Here is a 22,504-nt window from a genome sequence, read left to right as displayed (position 1 = left end):
GGAATATAGGCTACTATTCTGTTAAGATGGGAAGAATAAAAGTACCTTGTTAGTTGTTAAATTTTGCATTTGTAGTTATTTTAATGTAATTTAACAACATAACCAGCACAGATAGACAAAGAGGCATTCATGGATTTATATTTTAAAGTAACTTGTATTCTCCCCCCTGGACCCAGGGTATGGCAGCTGCATACCCCTGCCATAAACCAATTGACGCCCCTGATTAAAGGTATTTGTATTTGTCGCATACTCTCATTCCTATAAGAGAAAAAATGTATTATCGTAAATTTACCCCCATTGATTCTGGATGGGGACCCAAATACAAGGCCCTGGATGGGGACCCAAATGCATTTGTGTGAGAATCAATGGGGTACATTTACTTGACCCTTGACCCTAAATTTACCGTCCATGGTGTGACTAATCAATAGAAAAAAGTTATTTTGGGGGTGAACTACTCGTTTAAGTAGAGTTCTAAAGGTCTACATTTACTGTTACTGTCCATTGTCCACCACAGGAGAGCTAGCTATAGAAGGGAGGGTCGTGACTCGTGAAGCTGAGCAGAACAGTGTGATAACAGAGTGGGGGGGGGGGGTGAGTGATGTCAAGTGGAGAGAGAGAGAGAGTCGAGAGAGAGAGAGAGAGAGAGAGAGAGAGAGAGAGAGAGAGAGAGAGAGATGCAGGGGGGACAGGATAATAAAGGATGACATGAGAGAGAGAGGGAGGGGAGTGCGTGCTGCTGTGACAACTTTTTGGTTGAGCGCGTATTCTTTCGTTGTAACACGTCTGTGATGCTCGCTGCACGCATTTAAACAAATCAGCCTGAAAAAGAATATAACAACATAGGCCTATAAGCTTTTTTGCATCTCAACTCGGATCCGCGTGGACTTTGTCTTTGTGTCTTCCTTGAGGCAAGCTTGGCTTCTGTTTATATTGGACGTAGCGACGCGCAATCGTCTGTAACTTAACGGAGAGTTGCGTGTTGGTGTTAATTTGTGCAGGTGCGCAGCTCGTTATTCTCCAAACGAGCATAAAAAAGAGCTACACAACCGAAGTCCGAAGATAATTTTGTCTGTCTAAAAAGACAAGGAAAGGACAAATGGAAGAGAAACTGAGAAGACAGGCTTTTTTTAGTAGCCTATTATTCAAAAATAAGCAATATTTGTAAGCATTTATTTCGCGTTAACGAGTGGTGTTGAAGAAGCAAAGCTGTCACTCGGTCAGCCAAGCGTGTGTTCTTCTTCAACGCCTCGCAGCTCAGTTCAGTTGACCCAACAACAGCGTTTTCATTCACCAGAGAGACAGACAGACAGAGTGGCATGAAGGACAACACGTGCACGGGAGAGGAAACCACCGTTGCCTGAGGCTGTGGAGACCAGGAGACCGACAGAGGAGGAGGTGGTCCTCCTGTGTTGTAACTACTTACAGTACGGTATTGGATGGATGCGACAGGGGTCCGCTCAGCCTCATCTCCAGCAGCCATGCAGTCTGAGGAGTACGCTGTGAGACGGGACATGCACTTCTACTATGTGGTGAGTGACACGACACATCTGTGTGTGTGTGTGTGTGTGTGTGTGTGTGTGTGCAGGGGCGTGCAGAGAATTTTAGAGAGGCAGGGGCTGACATTTCTATAAGAGCCCTTTTGGTGAAAATATCGAAAATAGACCCTATTCACGGCCCGCACACTCAGCAAAGAAATTGCTGGACAATTGGCCAACAAATCATTATTTCGAACGTAAAGTAAATTATAACGCTTTGTGCCTTTTACTATCTTGTGTTCTTGATCATGCTAGCCGTAGTTTATACATTACTATTTGGAAATTGCATTAAATTTGCTCTATGGGATATTAGTAGTTTTTCCCCTTCAACCGTGACGTCAGCACCAGGAAGTTGTGTAAAGTGAATTCGGTCAATAGCAGACCTCCAAGCTCACAACGCGTTGCGTTGTGAGCTTGGAGGTCGGCTATTTTCGATGCTTAGTTTCTATGCAGAGACAGGACAATTATTTCAACATAAGATGCTGCATTCAAGTTCAGGAGAGTTTGGACAAGGCAATTCTCTTGAATGCTGCCTTCAGGTATGGCACCATAGGACATTGCATTTCAGTAAAAACTGCATTCATGGTCTGAGGGCACTTTTTTACCGAAGGATAAAGGGGCAGGGGCTCAAGCCCCCTTTGATGTGTGTGTGTGTGTGTGTGTGTGTGTGTGTGTGTGTGTGTGTGTGTGTGTGTGTGTGTGTGTGTGTGTGTGTGCGAGTGTGCGTGCGTGCGTGCGTGCGTGCATGGCCTTCTTGGTATATGACACAAATTTGTGACTAATAATCACATCAAACCATTCTCTAATTCAGTGGTTCTCAACCTGTGGGTCTGGACCATAGGTCATCCCCAGATGACAGTAAAGTTACTTTTTTTTTTACATGTGATGTGAAATAATATAAGAAAAAGAGACTCACAACAGTGTTGTGAGCTTGTAGATCTGCTATTTCCAATATTTAGGCTATATGTGGAACCAAGTCAAACAGAAAATAAACGTAATTAATGTAATGTAAAACCAACAATTCCAAGTGCTAGTCAAGGTGGGTGGTCCTCAGTTCAAATATGATTATTTTCAGGGGGTCACGGCCTGAAAAGGTTGAGAACCAATGCTTTGAGGACATACAGGATTTGTGTGCCCCAATTTGACTGTGAATTTGCAGTGTCTTTAAAAGATTGTGTGACTGTGAGTGTGTGGGGCGGGCAAGCAGAGTTGTTCAGAGTCAGAGCCTCGATCTGCCTGATGACCAAAAATGTAATGTCTCTCTTGGCCAAGAGGGGGTGTATTAATTCCCCTTTAGGCCAGGGGTCTTCAAAGTATTCAGGCCAAGGACCCCTTAGTTGAGAGAGAGAGATGAAGCAGGGACCCCAAAAACCTTTTCATAGATTCCATATAGTTTAATCATTTGACAGCACAATCATCACTGTGTATTTTGGATTCATGTCAATTTGTGTTTTCAGATATTTAACAACTTGAACCGTCAATACTTAATAAACTTCAATTCATTCTGTACTTAGTGTGCTCTTTTTTACCCTCACCAAAGCTCTTTGCCAAAAATAGCCGAGGCGTTGTGAGCTTGTAGATCTGCCATTTTTGGCTAAAGTTCTCAAGTTCAAGTGGTTAATATAAAAACTGAGAAAAAAAGTTTCTAACACACAAAACTTTGGAGGCCCCCCTTTAGTAACTCTGGGGACCCCCTAGGGCACGGGAGACTCAGGTTCAAACCTCGGAGTGTCACATTGCATTGGTGCCGTGATGGGGTTTCCTGGATGACTCGGAATGCTCGCCCCCATTTATTTCACGAGCCGCTCTCCCCCAGCACTTCCTCTATTCATCTATTAGTTTTACTGAGGTTAAGTTTAGGAATACGTTTAGGGTTAGGCAAAGTTTTACTGAGGTTACGTTTAGGAGTAAGGTTAGGTAGGTTTAGGCATACTTTTACTGAAGTTACACGTTTAGGAATAGGCTACCTGTTCCGAGGTCTCCAGGTTTTCCTCAGAATATGTATGACTCTGATTTACTACGACACTACGGCATATTAGGAGTCCACTATAGTACTAGTGGTTCTCAAACTTTTTATTTTCAAAGACCACCGTGACTCTGAGAGTGTACGGTTCCATTTGCACACTTTCAGAGCTGCAGACCTGTCATGGTCATTCAGGGCTATCTCTTTGTGTGTTTCTGGTAATATTATTGTCCGCTCATTTTGTGTGTCCATGGCAAAAATTGTATTTTGACAAAAATGTCCAACACAAGCCAACATGGCGATGACCCCTCCTTAGGAGGAGATGAGAGAGGAGTTTAGTGTCCTTTGTCGCGCTCGTTAGAAGACTGTACAGTATGTGTCAGATACAGTGCATCTAACAACGTTAAGATGGCATTCCTTGTAACTATGTAATTTGTGTCTCTCAGCTATATACTGTAGCTTATCATGTGTTCCCGGCTCTTTTGATGTCTTGCAGACGTATTGCTCCATCATAGAACTCGCTGACACTTTGAACTGGACTTTGAAGCAGATTCAGTCTTAAAACCAGCTGTAAATTATGTATCACACACACGACTAATATAAACATTTGCTCGTACTTTATTGGCTGGCTACTACTAAACTAATGGAGAGCACTGGAGCCAAAGCTGTATACACAAACAAGCTGGTGGTTGAGCTGTGGTTCTTTTGGTGTTTGATTGATTTTTTGGATACTTCATTAGCAGTTTGCCCAGGAAAGTACAGTTCAATACAAGGTCTGCTAAGAGGATTTTAAACTCTAGAAAGCCTATGGCTTGTTTCCATTGGGGTCCTTTGTACTCAATTCATAGAAAGAGGGTTAGGGTCTGAGGTGCTGTATAAGGCCAGGGCTCCACTAAAAAGACGGCGTCGTGCCGGCGTCAAAAACTGAACCGGGCTGACATCGGCAGTGGAGCACCCTTCATTGATTAATGAAGGGTGTCCCAAAACGTTGATGATTACAGGCCAAAGAACACCTTTTAATGCCGTTTGGCATCATTTCTGTTTTGCTTGCTAGCCTACTCCTTAATAATACTGTGTGGACGCAGGATGTGGGGACTTGTGTATACATTAATGCAGGATATATAGAGGGTGGAGGGACTTCTGTAATGGCTACCCAGAACACATCATTCTTCACATGCTCTCTCCCGTCATCGAGCTTATTGTTGCTTCCTCGCTGGGAGTGTTTCCTTTGATGTTTTTTTGTTGGTCAATCTTAAATCTGTGTGTTGTAATAGTGGATCGTAACAAGCAACCCTCCCTGCGAGAAGAAAGAGTGGAACATGAACGTCAACATGTTTCTCCTGTCATACTACAGTAACGTAGTGTAGAAATCAAAACCATAATACATACGAAAAGTGGTTTGGCCACACAAATCTGGGGGTCCCTGGCACAAAAATTGTTTTAGATGGGGGTCCATGGCCACATATCAATTTGAGGTTACCCCCCCCCCCCAAAAAAAACAAAAACAAAACAAAAAACATGATAATCAGGTATTATAATTTTACTTGGAGGAAGATATTTACAGAAAGTGTTAAAATTAAGTTTTTATGTGGCCACCCACCAGCCCCACCCACAGTGTTGCTGTATGGTAAAAAAGGGAGGGGATGATTTTATGATGTCATTAAAGCGGTGTATTTCAATTTGTTGCTTATTATAACCACACCTGGGGATCTATTAGAGTAACGTTAACTCCATAGACACATACAAAACAGGGTTAAAGCTATAAAGTGTGGTGAGCGTGTGGTTTGTTACGTTTATCAGCTCAGCTGTATCACCTCACACTGAACCCTAGATATGATGGAACCTGAGAGGAATGTGTGATACTCTCACTCTCTGAAATAGTGCAAACTATACGGTAACGGGAGAGGGGACAGACTATAGAATTTAGACTTCATTGTCCCCAAAGGGGGAATTCCTTTCCGCAACACCGGACATATCAGACAACAACACAATAGGACACAATAGCAACAATACGACAATAATAACAACTTACAATGAGAGACAGCAATGCAACACTACTCTTCAGTGTGGCCTGTTGTTAAACCCCTCTGTTCTTAGTCAAATGGAACTGAGTTACAACTGCACTTGGAGCGCTTGTTTGTTTCTGTCTGCGCCAAAATAGCCGCTGTACCACGTTGTGAGCTTGTAGATTTTTGTCAAAATAATGTTCCCCCAAGAATAGGCATGCTGGGGTTCAAGTGAGGGGTTCAAGCTTTTCCCAAAGTAAACCCTCCCTGCACCCAGTGGTGTAAAATAACTAAATGTGTTTACTTAAATACTGTAGCCTACTTAAGTACAATTCTCTGGCACATTTACTTTACTGGAGATTTTCTCTACTTTTATTTCTACTCCACTGCATTTCAGAGAAAAATATTGTACTTTTTACTCCATTATAATTATTTGAAAACTTTAGTTACTTTGTGGATTTGGATTATTTTTTTTACAAAACATACAGTACATTAACCACTTCAGCCACTTGATACTTTTAGTACAAACATTTTTTATTACTTTTCTACTGCCTGCTCCTCAATGTCCCAGAGGGGGTCATTATAGGACAAGGTGGTGATTGAATGGTTGTGTGATGTGCCTGCTGCTCTATTGAGATTGAGATCCATGTAATGGCCTTATTGTGTGGTCCATTAGCTCTGTTGTTAACTTTAAGTCCTCCATGGAGAGCTGCCTGAAAAGCAGTCTGAGTTGTGACTTAATTATAACCAGTGTTTGTTTGTTTGATTGATTGATTGATTGAATACTTTATTAGTCAGGAATGTATGCAGCATGTGGTACAGTCGGACATTAAGGCTAAAAGGTTAACATAAAGTCCTGGGGAAGTACTTGTTTGTTTCCATTGTGGTTCTATGTATTCATTCATTCATCATTTAGTAGATAGCATAGAGTAGCACCACCAATGTTGTTTCTGGCTATTTTACTTGGCATAGGATTGAAGTAGTTAATCCCCAAAGTAGCTAGTAACTAATGTTTTAAAATAAATGTAGTTGTAGTGGAGTAAAAGTACATTTGCCTCTGAGATTTAGCGGATTAGAAGTAAAGCTAGCCCTATTGAAAATTGGAAGTACTGGGGGCGCCTGCTGGCCTAGTGGTCAAGGCGCATGTCACATACTGGGCTATGATGCCTGCTGGAGTCGCCGGTTCGATTCCCGATCTGGATGACCTTTGCCACATGTCATTCCACATCTCTCTCCTCATGTCCTGTCAGTCTACTATCCTATCAAATAAAGGCATAAAAAGCCCAAAAACAAATCTAAAAAAAAAAAGAAAATTAGAAGTATCCAGTAAAGTAAAAGTACCTTAAGATTGCACTTATACTTGAGTACATGTACTCGGTTACTTTCCTACCGCTGGTAACGGTCTACGTGTTGAAGAAGCAGGCGCCTGTACGGAGCGGTGCAGGAATTGCGGGGAGAGAGAACGGGAGTGGAAATGGTGAAACAAAAACATAGCATGATTTATCAAGGCATCGCTGCAGCGTTGGAGCACTGAAAACAAGTCGAAGCCAGCGAAATGTTGATTTGTAGCTCCGTGTGGCTGGCTTCCATTGACGATGACGTGTAGCCTGTTGCTTGGTCACCTGAACGCAGCATCAGCTGGGTGCAGCCGAGTCAGCTGTCCAGTGTCACCGTGAGGTCTTTTAACCCTTTAAAACCGCAAAAGCATCTGTGTCATTTTAGATTTTAGCTATACATATAGATATAGCACATTGGTTGGCTATTTAAAAATAGCAGATATAGAAGCTCTTATTTTTAAAGCAAACATTATAATAACATGAACTTTTGCTTCTGGGGATTTTGAAAGTTTGAGAAACACTGATTGGCAACATGTATTTTTCAGAAAACTGTTAGGATTTAGAATACATTTGTAGAATCGGCCTCAGGTCTTAAACTCTCAACTATTTGGTTATTGATGAGGTGCCGAGGTGAGTGGGTAGGCTACTAATTATCCTTTGTCTTTGAGGTGAAGAAGGTTATCTTCACACCAAGGAAAACTGTGTTGTGTGTGGGATAACTTAAGAGCGTCTGCTAAATGTCTAAATTGCCATTGTAAATTCAAATTGTGACGGTCCAGGGCAGCCAGAGTGCTGTGAGTAGGGAAAGCTGTCATCACTGAACCATTCTACAAAGGTATCATGTGTTGCAAGAGAATTCAGGTGCTGAGCAGTTCCTCCCTTCAAAATGGACAGGGGCCATTTCAAATGAACCATGGCTTTTGTCTCTGTGTCCCAGCTCCTCTTCTTACCCAGTAAGAACCGGGCCAGTTTAACCCGTTGAATGATAGGGTTGTTTGAGCTTGATGCAGCCTTTTCACAGCATTTTGACAGGTAAACACAGCTGAAGGTATTATTATAACAAAGAGAGTGAGAGGAAGTCAGAGCCCTGAATTACCGCTAAACAGGGGTGTCGCACCACATTCTGGGCCCTGGGTACAAGGATTCACTGTGGGCCCCCCATGAATGTTCTTCATAGAGGGAGGGGGTTTAACCCGTTTAGACTGGGAACACATTATTACGCATTATTTTGTGCTTTAACTATTGAAAAATAGCAGATATACAAGCTCACAGCGCGGCACCGAATGCCGCGCTGCGAGCTTGTAGATCTGCTATTTTTGAAACATCGTGACAATTTGTCTTTGAATATTTCAATTCCTTCTAAGGTTTTAATATTTAGTTCCAGGGACCCCTCAGAGGCAAATTTTTTGTTACAAATGTTCGCTTAAAAAATCCATATATTCAAAGATTTGCACACATTTTCACGACTTTTCAAAAATAGCAGATCTACAAGCTCGCAGCGTGGCACCGATCAATAGCTAAACAAGTATAACATAATTAAGGCCCCCTCCACCTTGGGCCCTAGTAACTCAATCCCACTTTCGCCCCCCTTGTGACGCCCCTGCCTAAAGATACCTTACCTGCCTTAACCACATAACCCCCCTATTCTGTGGGAAGCTTTGACACATGAACATTAAAGGCCTTTTTGTGTGTGTGTGTGTGTGTGTTCTCAGACAGACAGTGACACTGAACATGTGGGTGTGTTGGGTGTGTGTTACTATACTGTAAGAATTGGAGCAGATGAGGTCGGCTATTTTTAGCAACACAGTGCGATAAACAGAGTTTCAGGAAGTGACAGTTACATGGAGAGTATCAAATGAAATGGTGGCTTGTGTTTCAACACATTGTCATTGTTGAAGTCTTTTTTTGTGAATTGATGGATGTATTGTGTGTGTGTGTGTGTGTGTGTGTGTGTGTGTGTGTGTGTGTTTGTGCATGCTCTGCTTGTGTGCACATGCGTGCGTGAGTGCATGTGTGTGTTTAGGACTTAGGGTTAGGAATAGGCATTTAGAGGTTCGGTTTACGGCTAAGTGTTGGAGTTACTATAGGAAAAAGAGCCCTTCGGGCGCCGTTTGGCCTGGCTTATCTGAAAGCCACCCATTCTCCCCCACTCCCCTCCCCCTCCTCACTGTAATACCAGTGTGTGTGTTGTGTGTGTACATTACATACATGTTGTGGTGTGTGTCTGTAGACCGGAGACTGAGAGTATTTACCATCTTTCTTTCTATCTAATTTCTTTCTCTCTCTCTCTCTCTCTGTGCAATCTATCCTAACTCCTTCAGATATCTCACTCTTTCCTCATCCCACCTCTAGCTGCTTCCAATTTCTCATTATTATATTTGAGCTGTAGTAGAGCCCTAAGGCCTTGAACAGAAGAAGCTGTCTTGTCCTGACTGATTGTGCCTACAGTACGTCGGGAGATGAGATCGGGTGATGTCTCACAGACTGGCTTGAGAGAACATAACTCTCCTTATTTCTAAAAGTGTTCAACCCACCAAACATATGCGATTGACTTCTTTCCCACTGCCAGTAGATGAATATATCTTTCTCTTTTTGTTTCTGGTTCGACCCAGATTATTATGAAGCATAAAACCTGTTGCCTGAGTGATGTTCACCATCACAAATAATGTTGATCCTGACATTTCTCCAGAAATGTGTATTGTTTGTGAAGGGCACAGACACTTCTCGATGGCCCTATTGCCCGACAACACTGTGGTGACAAAGGTCTGTTGTACATCTCTAATTCCAGCCTAAAATCTAAGGGTTGGAAGGGCTGTTCCTCAATCAGATCTAATCTGCTGAATCAGTCGACTGCTTCAAGCAGTGCCTGAAACCACATCTTCATGAGCTATACTAGGCTTTGCAGAAATATTCTGGGCTGCCATGTTGTCTGTGCTCTAGAGTCCGGCACTATGGCGAATTTATCGTCAGCTGGTGAATGAATGAGTCCAATTGGCAATTTTCCAGACAATATATATATACATATATATACTGTATCCTTATTTCATATGTAGCCCAAGTAACCTGTACAGCTCAATAAAGTGTGCGCAAAATGCGAATCAATTTGGGCCAGCAGTTAGGTATTAGGCTACACTGTAGTTGTGATTTAATTCTGGCAAGGCTTTCAAAAAGCGGTCACGAGCCGAGATGCTGTGTTCACTTTCTTTGTGTGTTTATCCGTTTTGTCTCTTTCTTTAGGTGTTTGTATCTCACCATTTCGTTATTTGACGCACTTTCTAAATGGATGTTTAAAACCCTAGTGCCCCCACCCCCCCCACTCTAGGGCCTGGACATATCATAACATCCCCGAAAATAGGCATACATTTGGCAGAAATCACTGTTTGTAGATTGGCTAATGGCATACATCAAAGTATAGACGGTTTAAGTGTTTAAAAAGTGCTATGTAAAGAAATGTTTTACTCACTTACTATCTCCCTCTCCCTCTTGGAACTTAGAAGTACTTTTACCGAGCTCAGTTTGATTAATGTTTTTGTAATGGTGTTCTCTCTCTCTCTCACACACGCACGCACGCACACACATGTATTTTTTTCCTGTCTCTGCGTTCTTGTCTGTTTGATTTGCGAGTCCTAAGGCTTGGAACTTCCATTTGGCACAGCACTTCCCGGGATGGTCCAAGTTCCAAGTTCCGTCCCATGCGCGTCTCTGTAGATTTTCACATGTCCGCCTCGCAACACAGCAATAGGATGCGTGAAAATGTGGAATAGCCCTTTAAGTGCATAATATATATTATATACTGTCTGTGGGTCTGTGTGTCTGTCTGTATGTCTGTCTGTGCACAAGCTTGTGTGTGAACCTGTGTGGTTCACACAAAGATCGATCATTTTCAGTACCTGAGTGTGGTTGTGTGCATGGCAGCGCATGTGAATTTGTGTCCATATGCATGTTTGCGCACAGGTGTGCGGCTCATGTATGAGCAAACATGGGCATGTGTGTGTGCACAGTGCTGGTGCTGCTTATCCATGGTAATCATATGAGCATTCCTAACACTAGATGCCAGGGGAAAAAAAGAACATAAACGGTTTTTGTATATTTTTATATCAAAAGTCCCTAAATAGCCAATTCTTAACTCATTTGGTGCCAGCGCCCTCTAGGGGCCATAGAATGCCAGGGTATCTCTCATAGGCGAGCGCTTTAGCTTCCAGGACCTCACCTTCCAGGACCTCACGTGCTCACGTTCATGCACGTCATGGAAATGTCCCGGATGATAATGCTAACAGAATGGCTATTCCCATTTTGTCATCTAAAAGATCATTTTTGGGCGATTTCGCCGTAAATAAACCTCGCGCCGCTTCCCTAAAGACACAATCCAGAGATATAAGCCTTCAAAGATGTGGTCTTTCATTGGATTAGGCGGAGATTGGTGATTTTGTTCGCAAATAACGGCCGGCTGGGAGGTTGCTAGCTTTCGGCTAGTAGCTAGAAAAATCAGGCCAGGCTTCAGAAGGCCTCTTATCATTTTATTCCATTTCATTAAATATCCCGGACTAGTTCGGGATAGGCACCCTGGAATACGTCGCGCCGCCTACAATGAACATTGGGTGAACATTGGGGGGGGTCTAAACTTTATTTTAAACCATTTTCAATGGAATAAATCGTCGGAGCATCTAGCGTCTCTCGTTGGTGAGCGCTGGGCGAGCCGGGACCACCCACGTTGCTCCAAGCAGCTCGGGGTAAGTAAAATAGCAAATAAAAAATTGTTTTTGATCCCGAATATCCCGAACTAGTTCGGGATAGGCACTCAAAGAGTTAATTATTTCCTGTGAACAGAAACGTGCTGCGTGATGACATAGACAGGTCTTCTTGAATATAAATGAACCTTTGATTACATTGATTCCCATTGCTGCACATTTCTCCAAACACAGCTGATGTTAATTACAGAGCTACACCGTTTTGAATCTCATTCAAGATGACGTCCAAACTATGTATTACTCAGTGTAAACTTAATGAGCACAATAAAATATATTTCTGTATTATAGGCTGGAATAATAAGCAACTTGGTAACAAACATTCTGTACAACTGGCCCACTGGCTGTGTCCCTCCGGTGGTCCCTCTGCCTACCGTTTGTGGTTAATGGAAGATACAAACACAAACATTGAGCACACGTGAGCCGTCCCATCGCCTGAAGGGCTGCTCCCTTCTGATTGGTTCAGAGACAGACAGGCTTGCATTTCAGACTGAATGTTAATACCTATAAAAATAAAATAATAATGAAAAAAAAAAAAGATCATTACTGCATCAAAAGTAATCAACAAACTGGTCAAACATTGGCTAAATTGTTAAATATAATGTTAGAAAGGCCATTTCTTTTGAAAACAGCCGATCTACAAGCTCTCAACGCCTCGCAACGCAAGGCGTTGTGAACTTGCAGATCGGCTATTTTCACAATATTTATGTGGAAACGAGTCAAACTAAATTGAATGCCTCAACTCCTAATTCCAAGTGCTTGTCAGGGTGGGGGTGGGGGGGGTGGGGGGGTCCCGAGATAGTTCGAATATGATTATTTTGGGGGGCAGGCTGCGAACCCCTGACACAGACGGAGGACTGTGAGGAGGGAAGGAGAAGAACTGAACCGAGAGGAGTGAGTCAGTTAGTGGCGTTTCCATAAAGCCACTTTTTGCGCATTATATTATTCGCAAAATGTTTTTATGGAAACACTTCAAAATGCGAATAAACTTTCATTATCCGCAAAAAAAGTTATCCGCTTGGAGGAGGAGGATTTTGAGCCTTTATCGAATAAACTAAATGCGCATAAGTGAATGGAAACGGGTCAGACAATAAATGCGAATAGATTATGACGTTCTAGGTCCATTTCCCCTGACGCTTTACGTCCATGGTATAGCGTTAGCCCACAAAACAAACCAGTTGTTTGTTACACACGGAGTGACACGGACCGTGTGTAAATTCCTCCCGTTTTCACCTCAAGCCATCGGTGGCGAACCCTTCCTCATCCCACGGTGTTGCGTGCCTGAAGTGCCCAATCTACAAGCTCACAGCAGCTCGCATCCACGTCTCTGCGCCGCGTTGTGAGCTTGCAGATTGGCCACCTGACCTTCCAGAGGACGCTGAAACTTGCAGGATGAGCACTGTGCAGCGACGCGACCGCGGTTTTCCCGGTTAACCGGTAGCTTTATGTATTGAGAGGAACTCTTGCCAATTTCGAAAGAGACTCGTCGCCAATTGTAATATATTTAAAAGTTATTTGGGGCCATGATGACTGATAACCCCTTCTTCCCACTAGTAGACAGCGACCGAGTCACAGCAGTCAGACATGCAGACGATGCAGTGCTCAGGTTTGGTCTGAAAAAAATCAGCCCTATCAACTCTTGCGACCGTCGCTAATTCGAATGACACCCGCAAATGGAAACATGCTAAATTCGCTTTGTCTTAATGCGTATTTCTGATAATTCGCTTCCCTAATTCGAATAAGTTTATGGAAACATGAGAAGGACGGAGAGAGAGAGGGTCAGAGAGAGGCGACGTTCCCAGCACTGGGTGTGTTTGGGCGGTGGCCATAACATGGGAACTAATCCCTCCGCACGCGTCTCGACTTTGTTCCATCTCCGCTTTCCTGCACTCTGAGGGAAAAGACAGCCGGAGGAGTGTTGACGTTCCCAAAGATCATGTTGTGGTTTAGCTGAGACCCCCCCGCCGCTCTGGATCCACGCGGGCAGGGCCCCCCCGCGGGCTGCAGGATCAAATCCCACTGTGTTGTGGATTGAAGAACCTGACCCTATTAGGGCTGTCACAATTATTACATAATTGTCTAATCGCAGTTATTTTACATAATCACTATTATTTTTCATAATCGTCATAATCGCTTCCATGTTGAAACATTTTCTTATATATTTTTTAAAGTAAAAAATAGTGGAAATAGCAGATCTACAGATCTTGTAGATCGGCTATTTCCACTATCAATGTTCTTTTTTAAGTATAAAGTTGTCAAATATGTCAGTCATTTATTTTGTATATTGTGTCATATCAACCATGTGCAACTTCAAAGCCTAAAAGCCTAGAAGACTACCCAATTAATAATACCAAGTGAAACCTTGTGTTGGATTTGATTAGAGGTGCTATTTGAGAGCATTACATTTAATAAACAAGTTTTTGATAGGTACTTTTTTTAAATTAAGTGCTATGTAAGTGCTATGTAATTCAACTCGATGTATGAAAAGAATAGAATAAAGAATTTAACTTTATTTGTTCAACGAAAAAGCAAACGAGTATATGAAATACATGAACTCTACTTTGTTTGTATAATCTCTATTCAAAAGTCTCCAAAAATAGCAGATCTAGATCTTGCAGGCAATTTTCTCCAAAAATAGGGACGCCATGTTTAAAGTGAATGTAATTGTGGTGCATTGTGAGCTTGTAGATTGTCTAATTTTTTTCTTTTTTTTTTAGACATTCTGCACAATGAAAACTTTTACCTTTTTTTTTACCTTCTGCTTGTAACAGAGTCTACATCATTGCTGTATCGAATGCTTACTCAAGTAAAACATGTCACTGGTTGATTGCCCAGCCCTACAGGTATATGACTGATCTATGGGTCTGGATGTGATCACAATGTTGTGGGAGGTGAAGCAGAACTCTGTGGCCTGTGGAATACACACACACACTGACCCCCTGCTGCTGGAGGGATCACGGCCCCCTGGCAGCAACGCTGCTCTCGTGTTTGTTTCATTTTGTCCTCGTCTCACTCTCGGCTTTCACTACTGTCTCGCAGGATGAAGAAAACAAACGATGAGAAATGTTAATGTTCCCACAGATGGTGTAGTGCTTAGTGGAGAGTGGAGAAGCTCTCCTTTTACAAAACAGTGTGTGCGTGCGCGTGCGTGTGTGTCCACTGTCAGTCCATGCTGTTTGCAGGTACAGCCTTTCCTGGGTTTGCAAATGAGGGACTAGACCGAGGTTTATTAGTTTCTGCTCATTCTAAAGCAAAGTGACACTTTGGTAGAGGTTTGGTTTGTGTAGTTAGCTTGCCAAGATAGTTATTACCTTGATTAGAAATGGACCGTTGTCTCCCCAGGCATGGCAGAGGGAGAGCAGAGGCCAGGATTACATAGGCAATTGGCACTGGGTGAAAAAAGGGTTGCAAAATCGTGGGATAAAAATTATGGGAAATAGAAATGGATTGCGACCGTTAGGTCGCAGTTACTTATACTATCTAAACCTCCACTGGCTGTCAGTCCCTCCCTCCCTCCCTCCCTCCCTCCGTCCCTCCCTCTGTCACATCATATGTCGAGAGTCATGTCATCAACAAGGATCTATACCATTTAGCGCCACCATCAGGCCTATTTTTACATGCGACCTAACGTCCCGATTAGGGAGTCTTACTGGTAATAGGTGTGTTTAGTGTTTGCGGATAAGTGATAACACATATGACAATTAAGTGTTCATTCATTTGAGTCATAGTATGTATTGTGGTTTAACTGGATTGAGTAGAAGAGAAACTAGAGATAACATGTCAACAGCCTTGTGTGAAATGAAAGACTGCATAGGGAAGGCTATAGCTTTTGACAGAGGATGTGGTTTAAAAGTGACTTGACTACAACAACGCAGAATAAAAATGACAATTGTGCTTTATTGTGCTTTATTGAGGGAGCCAATGCGGTCCCATCCTCTTTTACAGTACACTTTAAGACATAATAAGACAGAATAAGACAGAATAAAGCCATAATAAGAAATAATGTGTTGGTAATTAGAGCTAATATATTTTATTATACAGAAACAAAGACAGAATAGTAGAAAGAGTGAATACATTCTCTGGCACCGGCACCTGCCGCGGAACTGCAGCGGCAGACACTGCCGCACGACCAGCAGTTCGACCAGCAGTCGCACTGCATCGCCGGCGATAGGACCAGCAGTCCCGCCAGTAGGACCGGCGGCTGCTGCACGGACCGGCAGGTCCCGTAGCGGTAAACTGCCCGTCCGTGCGGTGGTGGCTGCCGCGGCAGTTACCAGCGATGCCGGTCCTACCTACCGTTCCTTGCGGTGGCCGCCGGTCCTATCACCGGCGATGCAGCGCGACTGATGGTCGAACTGCCGGTCTTTCTGCTATTCTGTCTTTTTTTTTATCTAATAAAATAATATTAGTTCTAATTACCAACACATTATTTCTTATTTTGGCTTTATTCTGTCTTATTATGTCTTATTATGTCTTAAAGTGTACTGTAAAAGAGGATGGGACCGCCAATGCCATGCACAGTGAGCTTGAGCTTATTTTTGGCATGACAGGAAACCTCTACATGGATGTCAGGAAACAGTGTTTTCACATTTACTAATGCTAGAAATTTGCTTGCACTTTGATGTAAGTAGTAAGTGAAGTTTAAATGTAAAGGAACATTATTACCCAAGGCTTCTTTGAATACTTACATGTATTATATACTAGGCTATAGTTTGCTGCCCCAGTGGTATAAAGCCTTACAGTAATCTACACATTTATCTTGTGAACACATTTAAACAGGAGACATTAAGATGTGATCATGAGCCCACCCTCTCTGAGTTTCCATGTCATGTGAGGTAGACAGTCAGCTGCACCAGTAAGAGGCAGACAGACAGACAGACAGACAGACAGACAGACAGACAGACAGACAGACAGACAGACAGACAGACAGACAGACAGACAGACAGACAGACAGAAACAGCAGCAGGACTAACAGACATATGGGTAGAGAGCTTTCTGTCTGTCTGTCTGTCTGTCTGTCTGTCTGTCTGTCTGTCTGTCTGTCTGAAGAGCAGAGCCAGTTCAGCCCAGGGTCCACTCAGCACCTGCATACTGTGTTTGGATGGGACACAGAGACATCATATAATAACAATGATGATAATATCTCAAATTTGTATAGTGCTTGCTTTTCCATATTCCCAAAGATACATATGACAATACTATATGATTTCGTGGTAATTTTTTTAAACACATTTTAGGCCAATTTGTGTATACATCCAAAATAGTCTCCTCTTTGACTTAACTGTAAGTTGCACTGTGAAACACTCTTTTAGAGCTCTAACATTCTGCCATTTTTAAGCCATTTTAACTGTATTTGTGTGTGCACGCATGCAAGCTGTATATTTGTACCACGTGTTACACAATTTCTTTGCACACATAGACGCCCTCAGCATGCCCACATAACTACTGTACACAGGACTTCATTGTGGGACGCGCACATGTGCACGGGGGCTCTTGTTTATGTCAATGCCTTAAGCGTGACTGATGTGCTGTAGGTTACATGTTCTCATTGTGCGCGTGCAGCTGTGCGTTAAACGCCATCAGAATGTCCTCTGAAGGGCGCTCCAATGGAATCCTCCAAAGAGTGTATAAATGGAGTCAAATGGACCTGTAGCCCACAGGGTCCATTTGGTTCCATTTGCACTTTCTCTGGAGTTCAATTAACCCTTTTAACTCAAATTTGACATTTGCCATTGACCCAAACTAGTGACAATAGCAGATCTACATCCTAGATTTTCACTTTTATACATGGGAATTATTTGATGTTTTCATTTTATTGATTAGAGAATGGAAACGGTTCAGACAATATTTGCGAATAAATTATGACATTCTGGGTCCATATCAGCCTCCAACTTAACACTTTCCCTTGCTGCTTAACGTCTATAGCCCACAAAACAAACCGGTTGTTTGTTAACACACGGAGTGACATAGACCGTGTGTAAATTCCTCCCGTTTTCACCTCCCGGAGTCAAGCCATCCGTGGTTAACCCTTCCTCATCACACGTGTTGCGTGCCAAAAGTGGCCGATCTACAAGCTCACAGCAGCTCGCATCCGCGTCTCCACGCCGCGTTGTGAGCTTGCAGATCGGCCACCTTCCAGAGGACACTGTAACTTGCAGGATGAGTATGCAGCGAGCGAGTCACAGCAATCGGGCAGTGCTCACGTCTCGGTTCGGTCTGAAAAAATCAACCCGATCAACTCATGCGACCGTCGCTAATTCGAATGACACCCGCAAATGGAAACAGGCTAAATTCGCTTTGTCTTAATGCGAATTTCTGATAATTTGCTTACTATTTTCGAATAAGCTTATGGAAACATGGCTTTAGTAAACTGGACCTGACCTGGCATCGGTTCGTTGGACAGTTTCTTTTTTTGTTAATATATCTTATATATCAAACAATTATCCACAAGCTGTATATCTGCTATTTTTGGCTAATGCTGGGGGTTTGAGTGGTCAACTAAGGATCGCTGCGGTGATGTTTGCAGTTATGTAATGAGCGGCCGTGTGTAATTGCAGCTGTTTGTGCACACTGCATAACTCTCCAGATGTCCTTACAACGTCCTCGGCTGGTGGGAAGAACTCGTTGTCGTGACCCCGTCAGTGTTGATTCACGGTCACATGAGGGCGTTTAATCCAGTGACCTACAACGAGTGCACCAGTAAATCCTCCACATCGCAGCTACCATGGTCTGCAATCCACCAGTAAAATGCTAATGAAAAATGATTAGCATGCTCAGCTGCTGGGAGTTATTGGAGGTAATGAACTGCCAGCGAGACTTTGCATCAAAGCCCATTTTAGCCAAGAAAATCTTATTCGGAACACATGCGCGGAATTAGGAGGAATATCAAATTCCCCCCGAAATGTTCCATCTAGACAAACAACCGCATTGGTATTGGTCGGGAGCTGGGATTAATTTTCTGAAGTAATAAAAGGAAATCATCTCTGTTGAGTGGAAACCTTGTATGTCCAAAACTGTTACTTTTTCAGGATTCAAATTCAAAAGTAGCCGATTAAAGCTTAAAAATTAGTTACTTTGTGGTGGCGCGTTTCAAGCTACTTTTGTTGCTTTTGTGTGACGTGGTAGTATGATCAAGGAGGGCATTCATTTTACGAAAGAAATCCCAAAAGTTAAAATATGAAATTACTGTAAGAGGTTTCTGCCCGACAACAACAAAATGGAACTTTTTCACTGTTCATGTTATAAGGCCTGGTTTATGCTTCTCGTGGTCTGTGTGGTCCTAGCACTATGGACAGTACGGACGGTCCCTGAACGCCACGTCGTTTTATGTCCAATCAGAATACGTTTTATTTGTCCCATCACAGTCTTACAGGTGTAACAACACAGTGGGTGACATAATGTACGTAGATGGCGAAGAGGACAAATTTACGTAGATGGCGTATGTGAAAGCAGATATATGTAGGACATATGCAGACGTGTATGTTACAGTATACTGAAACATTAGCATCATATGCAGGTGGTGGAAATTTGCAGCAGGTATACAGTACAGTGTTTCTTAAAGATGCAGTGCCATGATCTTTTCCCCCACTAAAACATGATTATCAGGTATTATGATTATACTAGGAGGAAGACTTTTTTGCGAAAAAGTGAGCAGAAAGATAAAATAATTTTATTTTTTTAGGTGGCCACACCCACCAGTTCACTAAGTATGCCTGGTTGTCAGGTGGGTGGTGACCCAGCTGAAGTTAACCACACCCATAGTATTGGGTGAATGGTAAAAGGGGAGGGGATGATTATATGATGTCATTTAATCACTGTTTTTGGATCTGCACTTTTGACCCACAAGGTGTCAGCCTCCAGGAAGACACCCCAAATACAAAGGGAATACATAATTGCTCGTAACAACCACACCAGGGGATCTAATGAAGTACTGTCAACCTCATAGACACCAGAAAAAGTTCAAAACTATGGCACTGCCTCTTTAAGGTGCTGTTTCAAGATCAGTTCAGCAGCATGTCTTCTATGGATCATGTTGCGCTGTGAAAGTAGCCTGTCTATAAGCTCTCAAAGGCACATTTAGAGCTTATAGAAGGGAGTTCCCTCCAAGAATGGAGTGGACTCCCTGAACAATGAACTTTCCCGCTTCTTCTGTAGACAATAGCTAATGATTGATATGTGATGTTGCCGGCCACCACAAAGTTAAGATATTAACTTAAATGCAAGCTGAATATTAAAGGGAAAACGCGACTAAGCATATTATGAATCCCAGCTTATAGTCTCACTTACACTTGAATGGTTTGACTTTTAAAAACGAACGGAAGGCTTTGCTCTGAAATCGTAGCTGCTAAAAAGACCACTAGAAAACTATGCAGGAGTGGAAAACACCTCCATAAAAACAGACGACTGTTTAACTTTATTTACACGCTGCTGTTGTTCACGCTGTCTTGATTACCGGTATTATGTTTTTCAAGAGTGCCGTATGACTGCAGTTATCAGGGCCTGGAGGCAGGAACCTATGAGGAGAGATGTGTTGACAATTAAGAAGATCTGAGGCCATGCAATTTGAATTTCTCTTTTTGAAAAAGCCTGCTTGGTAGAATATCAAGGCAGTTACATAAGGTCCACCATGTTTTCATGGTTGGTGGGATAAAATCGTGTCATGGTACTTGAATTAGTTTTTAATTGGACACACATACTGTACCCGATATAGATGTGCTGAGTGCTTGTCTAATTTTTCAGAATTTTTCTAATGGCGGTCAGCTGGTGGAATCGCTGGTTGTAGCGAACTGGCAACGGCTGTCGGTCATATTTCAAACTGGCACTGTAGCCCAGAGAACGGCCATGGAAAAAACAAGCTTAGCTTACATTAAAATGGACCAAATTACAAGCAGCTGAATCCGTTTCACAATGACTAATATCAGCTTTGGTGAGTTAGAATGTTAATAATGAGCAGTCATTTGTGATTTAAATGTCAAGTTTAATTTTGCATCATAATTGGAGCCCAACATCGAGTCTGCCTGGCTCTCCAGCTTCTTAAATAAAGAGGTTGCCAGATTGTTAGGAGAGTACCCATTTATTATCTTCAATTTTATATTGTTCCTGTTCCAATTTTGTCTGCTCTTTGTGTGATTATTCCATCACTTTATGCTGTATCCTGTATGAGTTCTCTCTTCTGATTGGATGAAATTGGTATCCCGACCTGAACATGCATTTTCTGTTTACTAAAGAGCTGGAGAGACTGAACAAACACCCTTTAGCAATGACAACTCTCAGAATATAAAGCTTTTTAACACTTTTAAAAACGAAATCTTTAAATGCTCTTTTTGTTTTATTACTTTTTTTGCCAACATGTCGGTCAAAACGTGGATAACCGGTGGTCGAGGGAAGTGGTTCACAACCTGTGGGTCGGGACCCCCAGGAGGGTCCCCAGCACATGATTTTGGGGGCTCCCCAGATGACAATAGAGTAACAATTTACTGTAAGGACTGTTAATATAATGTTTAATACCTGCATCAAAAGTAATCAACAAACTAAGAAAGAGGCAGCAATTAGCCAATCTAAAAGCTCACTACCACACACAACGGGAGGCATTGTGAGCTTGTAGATCTACTATTTTCAGTTTGGGGGGGGGGGGGGGGGTCCCCAGTTCAAATATGATTATTTTGGGGGGGTCTCCAGTTCAAATACTGTATGTTGATTTTGGGGGGTCTCAGCCTGAAAAGCTTGAGAACCACAGGACTCGCCCAAAGCTCTGGTATCGTCAGGGCTCTCATCATTATAGAGACTGTAATCACCATCAATTTATTGGTGGAGCCTTCAGACCTAATAACCTAATAACGAGATCTAATTCAGAACATGTTTTTGAAGAGGAATTTAATTTGAACGTGACCGGCACCGGGCCATGAGTCAATCATTAATTCCTGCTGAGTCACTAGCCTTTACAAACAAGATTACCGTGTGTGTCAGGTGTCATTTAGTCAGCGTTAGTGAACTGTCAGATACAGTTTACATGCCTTATGTTTGCCCTTTTAAAAATGGATCGCTCTTGTCCAGAGGGACTTGTGCAACAGGAGAGGGAGAATAAATTCCTTGACCTCATCCCATTAAGACGTGAGGCTGATTCTACAAATCAAAAACGTTTTTCTAAAAAACCTGAGTCAAGAAAGTTGAGGTGAGTTGATGTACGCAAGGGACTTAATGGGATACAGACCTGTGTGTGTGTGTGTGTGTGTGTGTGTGTGTGTGTGTTAGGGCATTCACCAAATATTCGAATATTCGAATATCAAAGTCACTATTCGACGTTGTTCACCGAAGTTGAATATTCGCTTTTTTTTTTTCTCTTTAAAAAATATATAGTTGGCTTGGCTACAAAGGAAGTCATAAGAATAAGTTGTCAATGCCCCTGGTGGATGAATTTGTTAATGCTCTATACCAGGGGTTCTCAAACCTTTTTAGGCTGTGACCCCCAAAATAAACATATTTGAACTCGGGACCCCCACCCTGACAAGCACTTGGAATTGTAGGCATTACATTTAATGTGACTCTGTTCCGCAGATAAATATTGTGAAAATAGCAGATCTACGCGAGGCGTTGTGAGCATGTAGATCGACTATTTTCACAATGTTCGCCTCTCGAATATTCGACTATTCAAATACTTGAATACTCGAATACTAAAAATCACTATTCGTGAATGGCCTACTGTGTGTGTGTGTGTGTGTGTGTGTGTGTGTGTGTGTGTGTGTGTGTGTGTGTGGTGTAGTGTGGTGTAGTGTGGTATAGTGTAGTGACCTAGGAGGACCCTAGTAGAGTTACGACAGGAAAACCTCAGGATTCTTCTTACCCTAAAATCCAGTGGGTACCATGTCACCATACCATAAATCTGCTGCAAAAAAACCCTGGAAATATGGGTCTGTCTGTC

The 22,504-nt window shown here is 42.6% G+C and overlaps 1 protein-coding gene across 1 annotated transcript in view; it reads left to right on the top strand.

The window, feature by feature from the left end:
• Window positions 1–1,462: 1,462 nt before the first annotated feature.
• Window positions 1,463–22,504, top strand: part of arhgap36 (Rho GTPase activating protein 36) — a gene marked incomplete at its 3' end in the record, with an annotated part of 133,273 nt that continues 112,231 nt past the window's right edge. Inside the window, exon 1 of the mRNA XM_080741469.1 lies at window positions 1,463–1,529. Coding sequence (XP_080597595.1) covers window positions 1,479–1,529 — 51 coding nt within the window. The 5' untranslated portion in view covers window positions 1,463–1,478. The remainder of the gene's footprint in view (window positions 1,530–22,504) is intronic.

Source organism: Nannobrachium achirus (assembly GCF_963921795.1).
Source record: "Nannobrachium achirus genome assembly, chromosome: 14".
Taxonomy (NCBI): domain Eukaryota; kingdom Metazoa; phylum Chordata; class Actinopteri; order Myctophiformes; family Myctophidae; genus Nannobrachium; species Nannobrachium achirus.
Note: the sequence above shows the minus strand (reverse complement) of the source record. Positions and strands in the feature narration are given on the sequence as shown.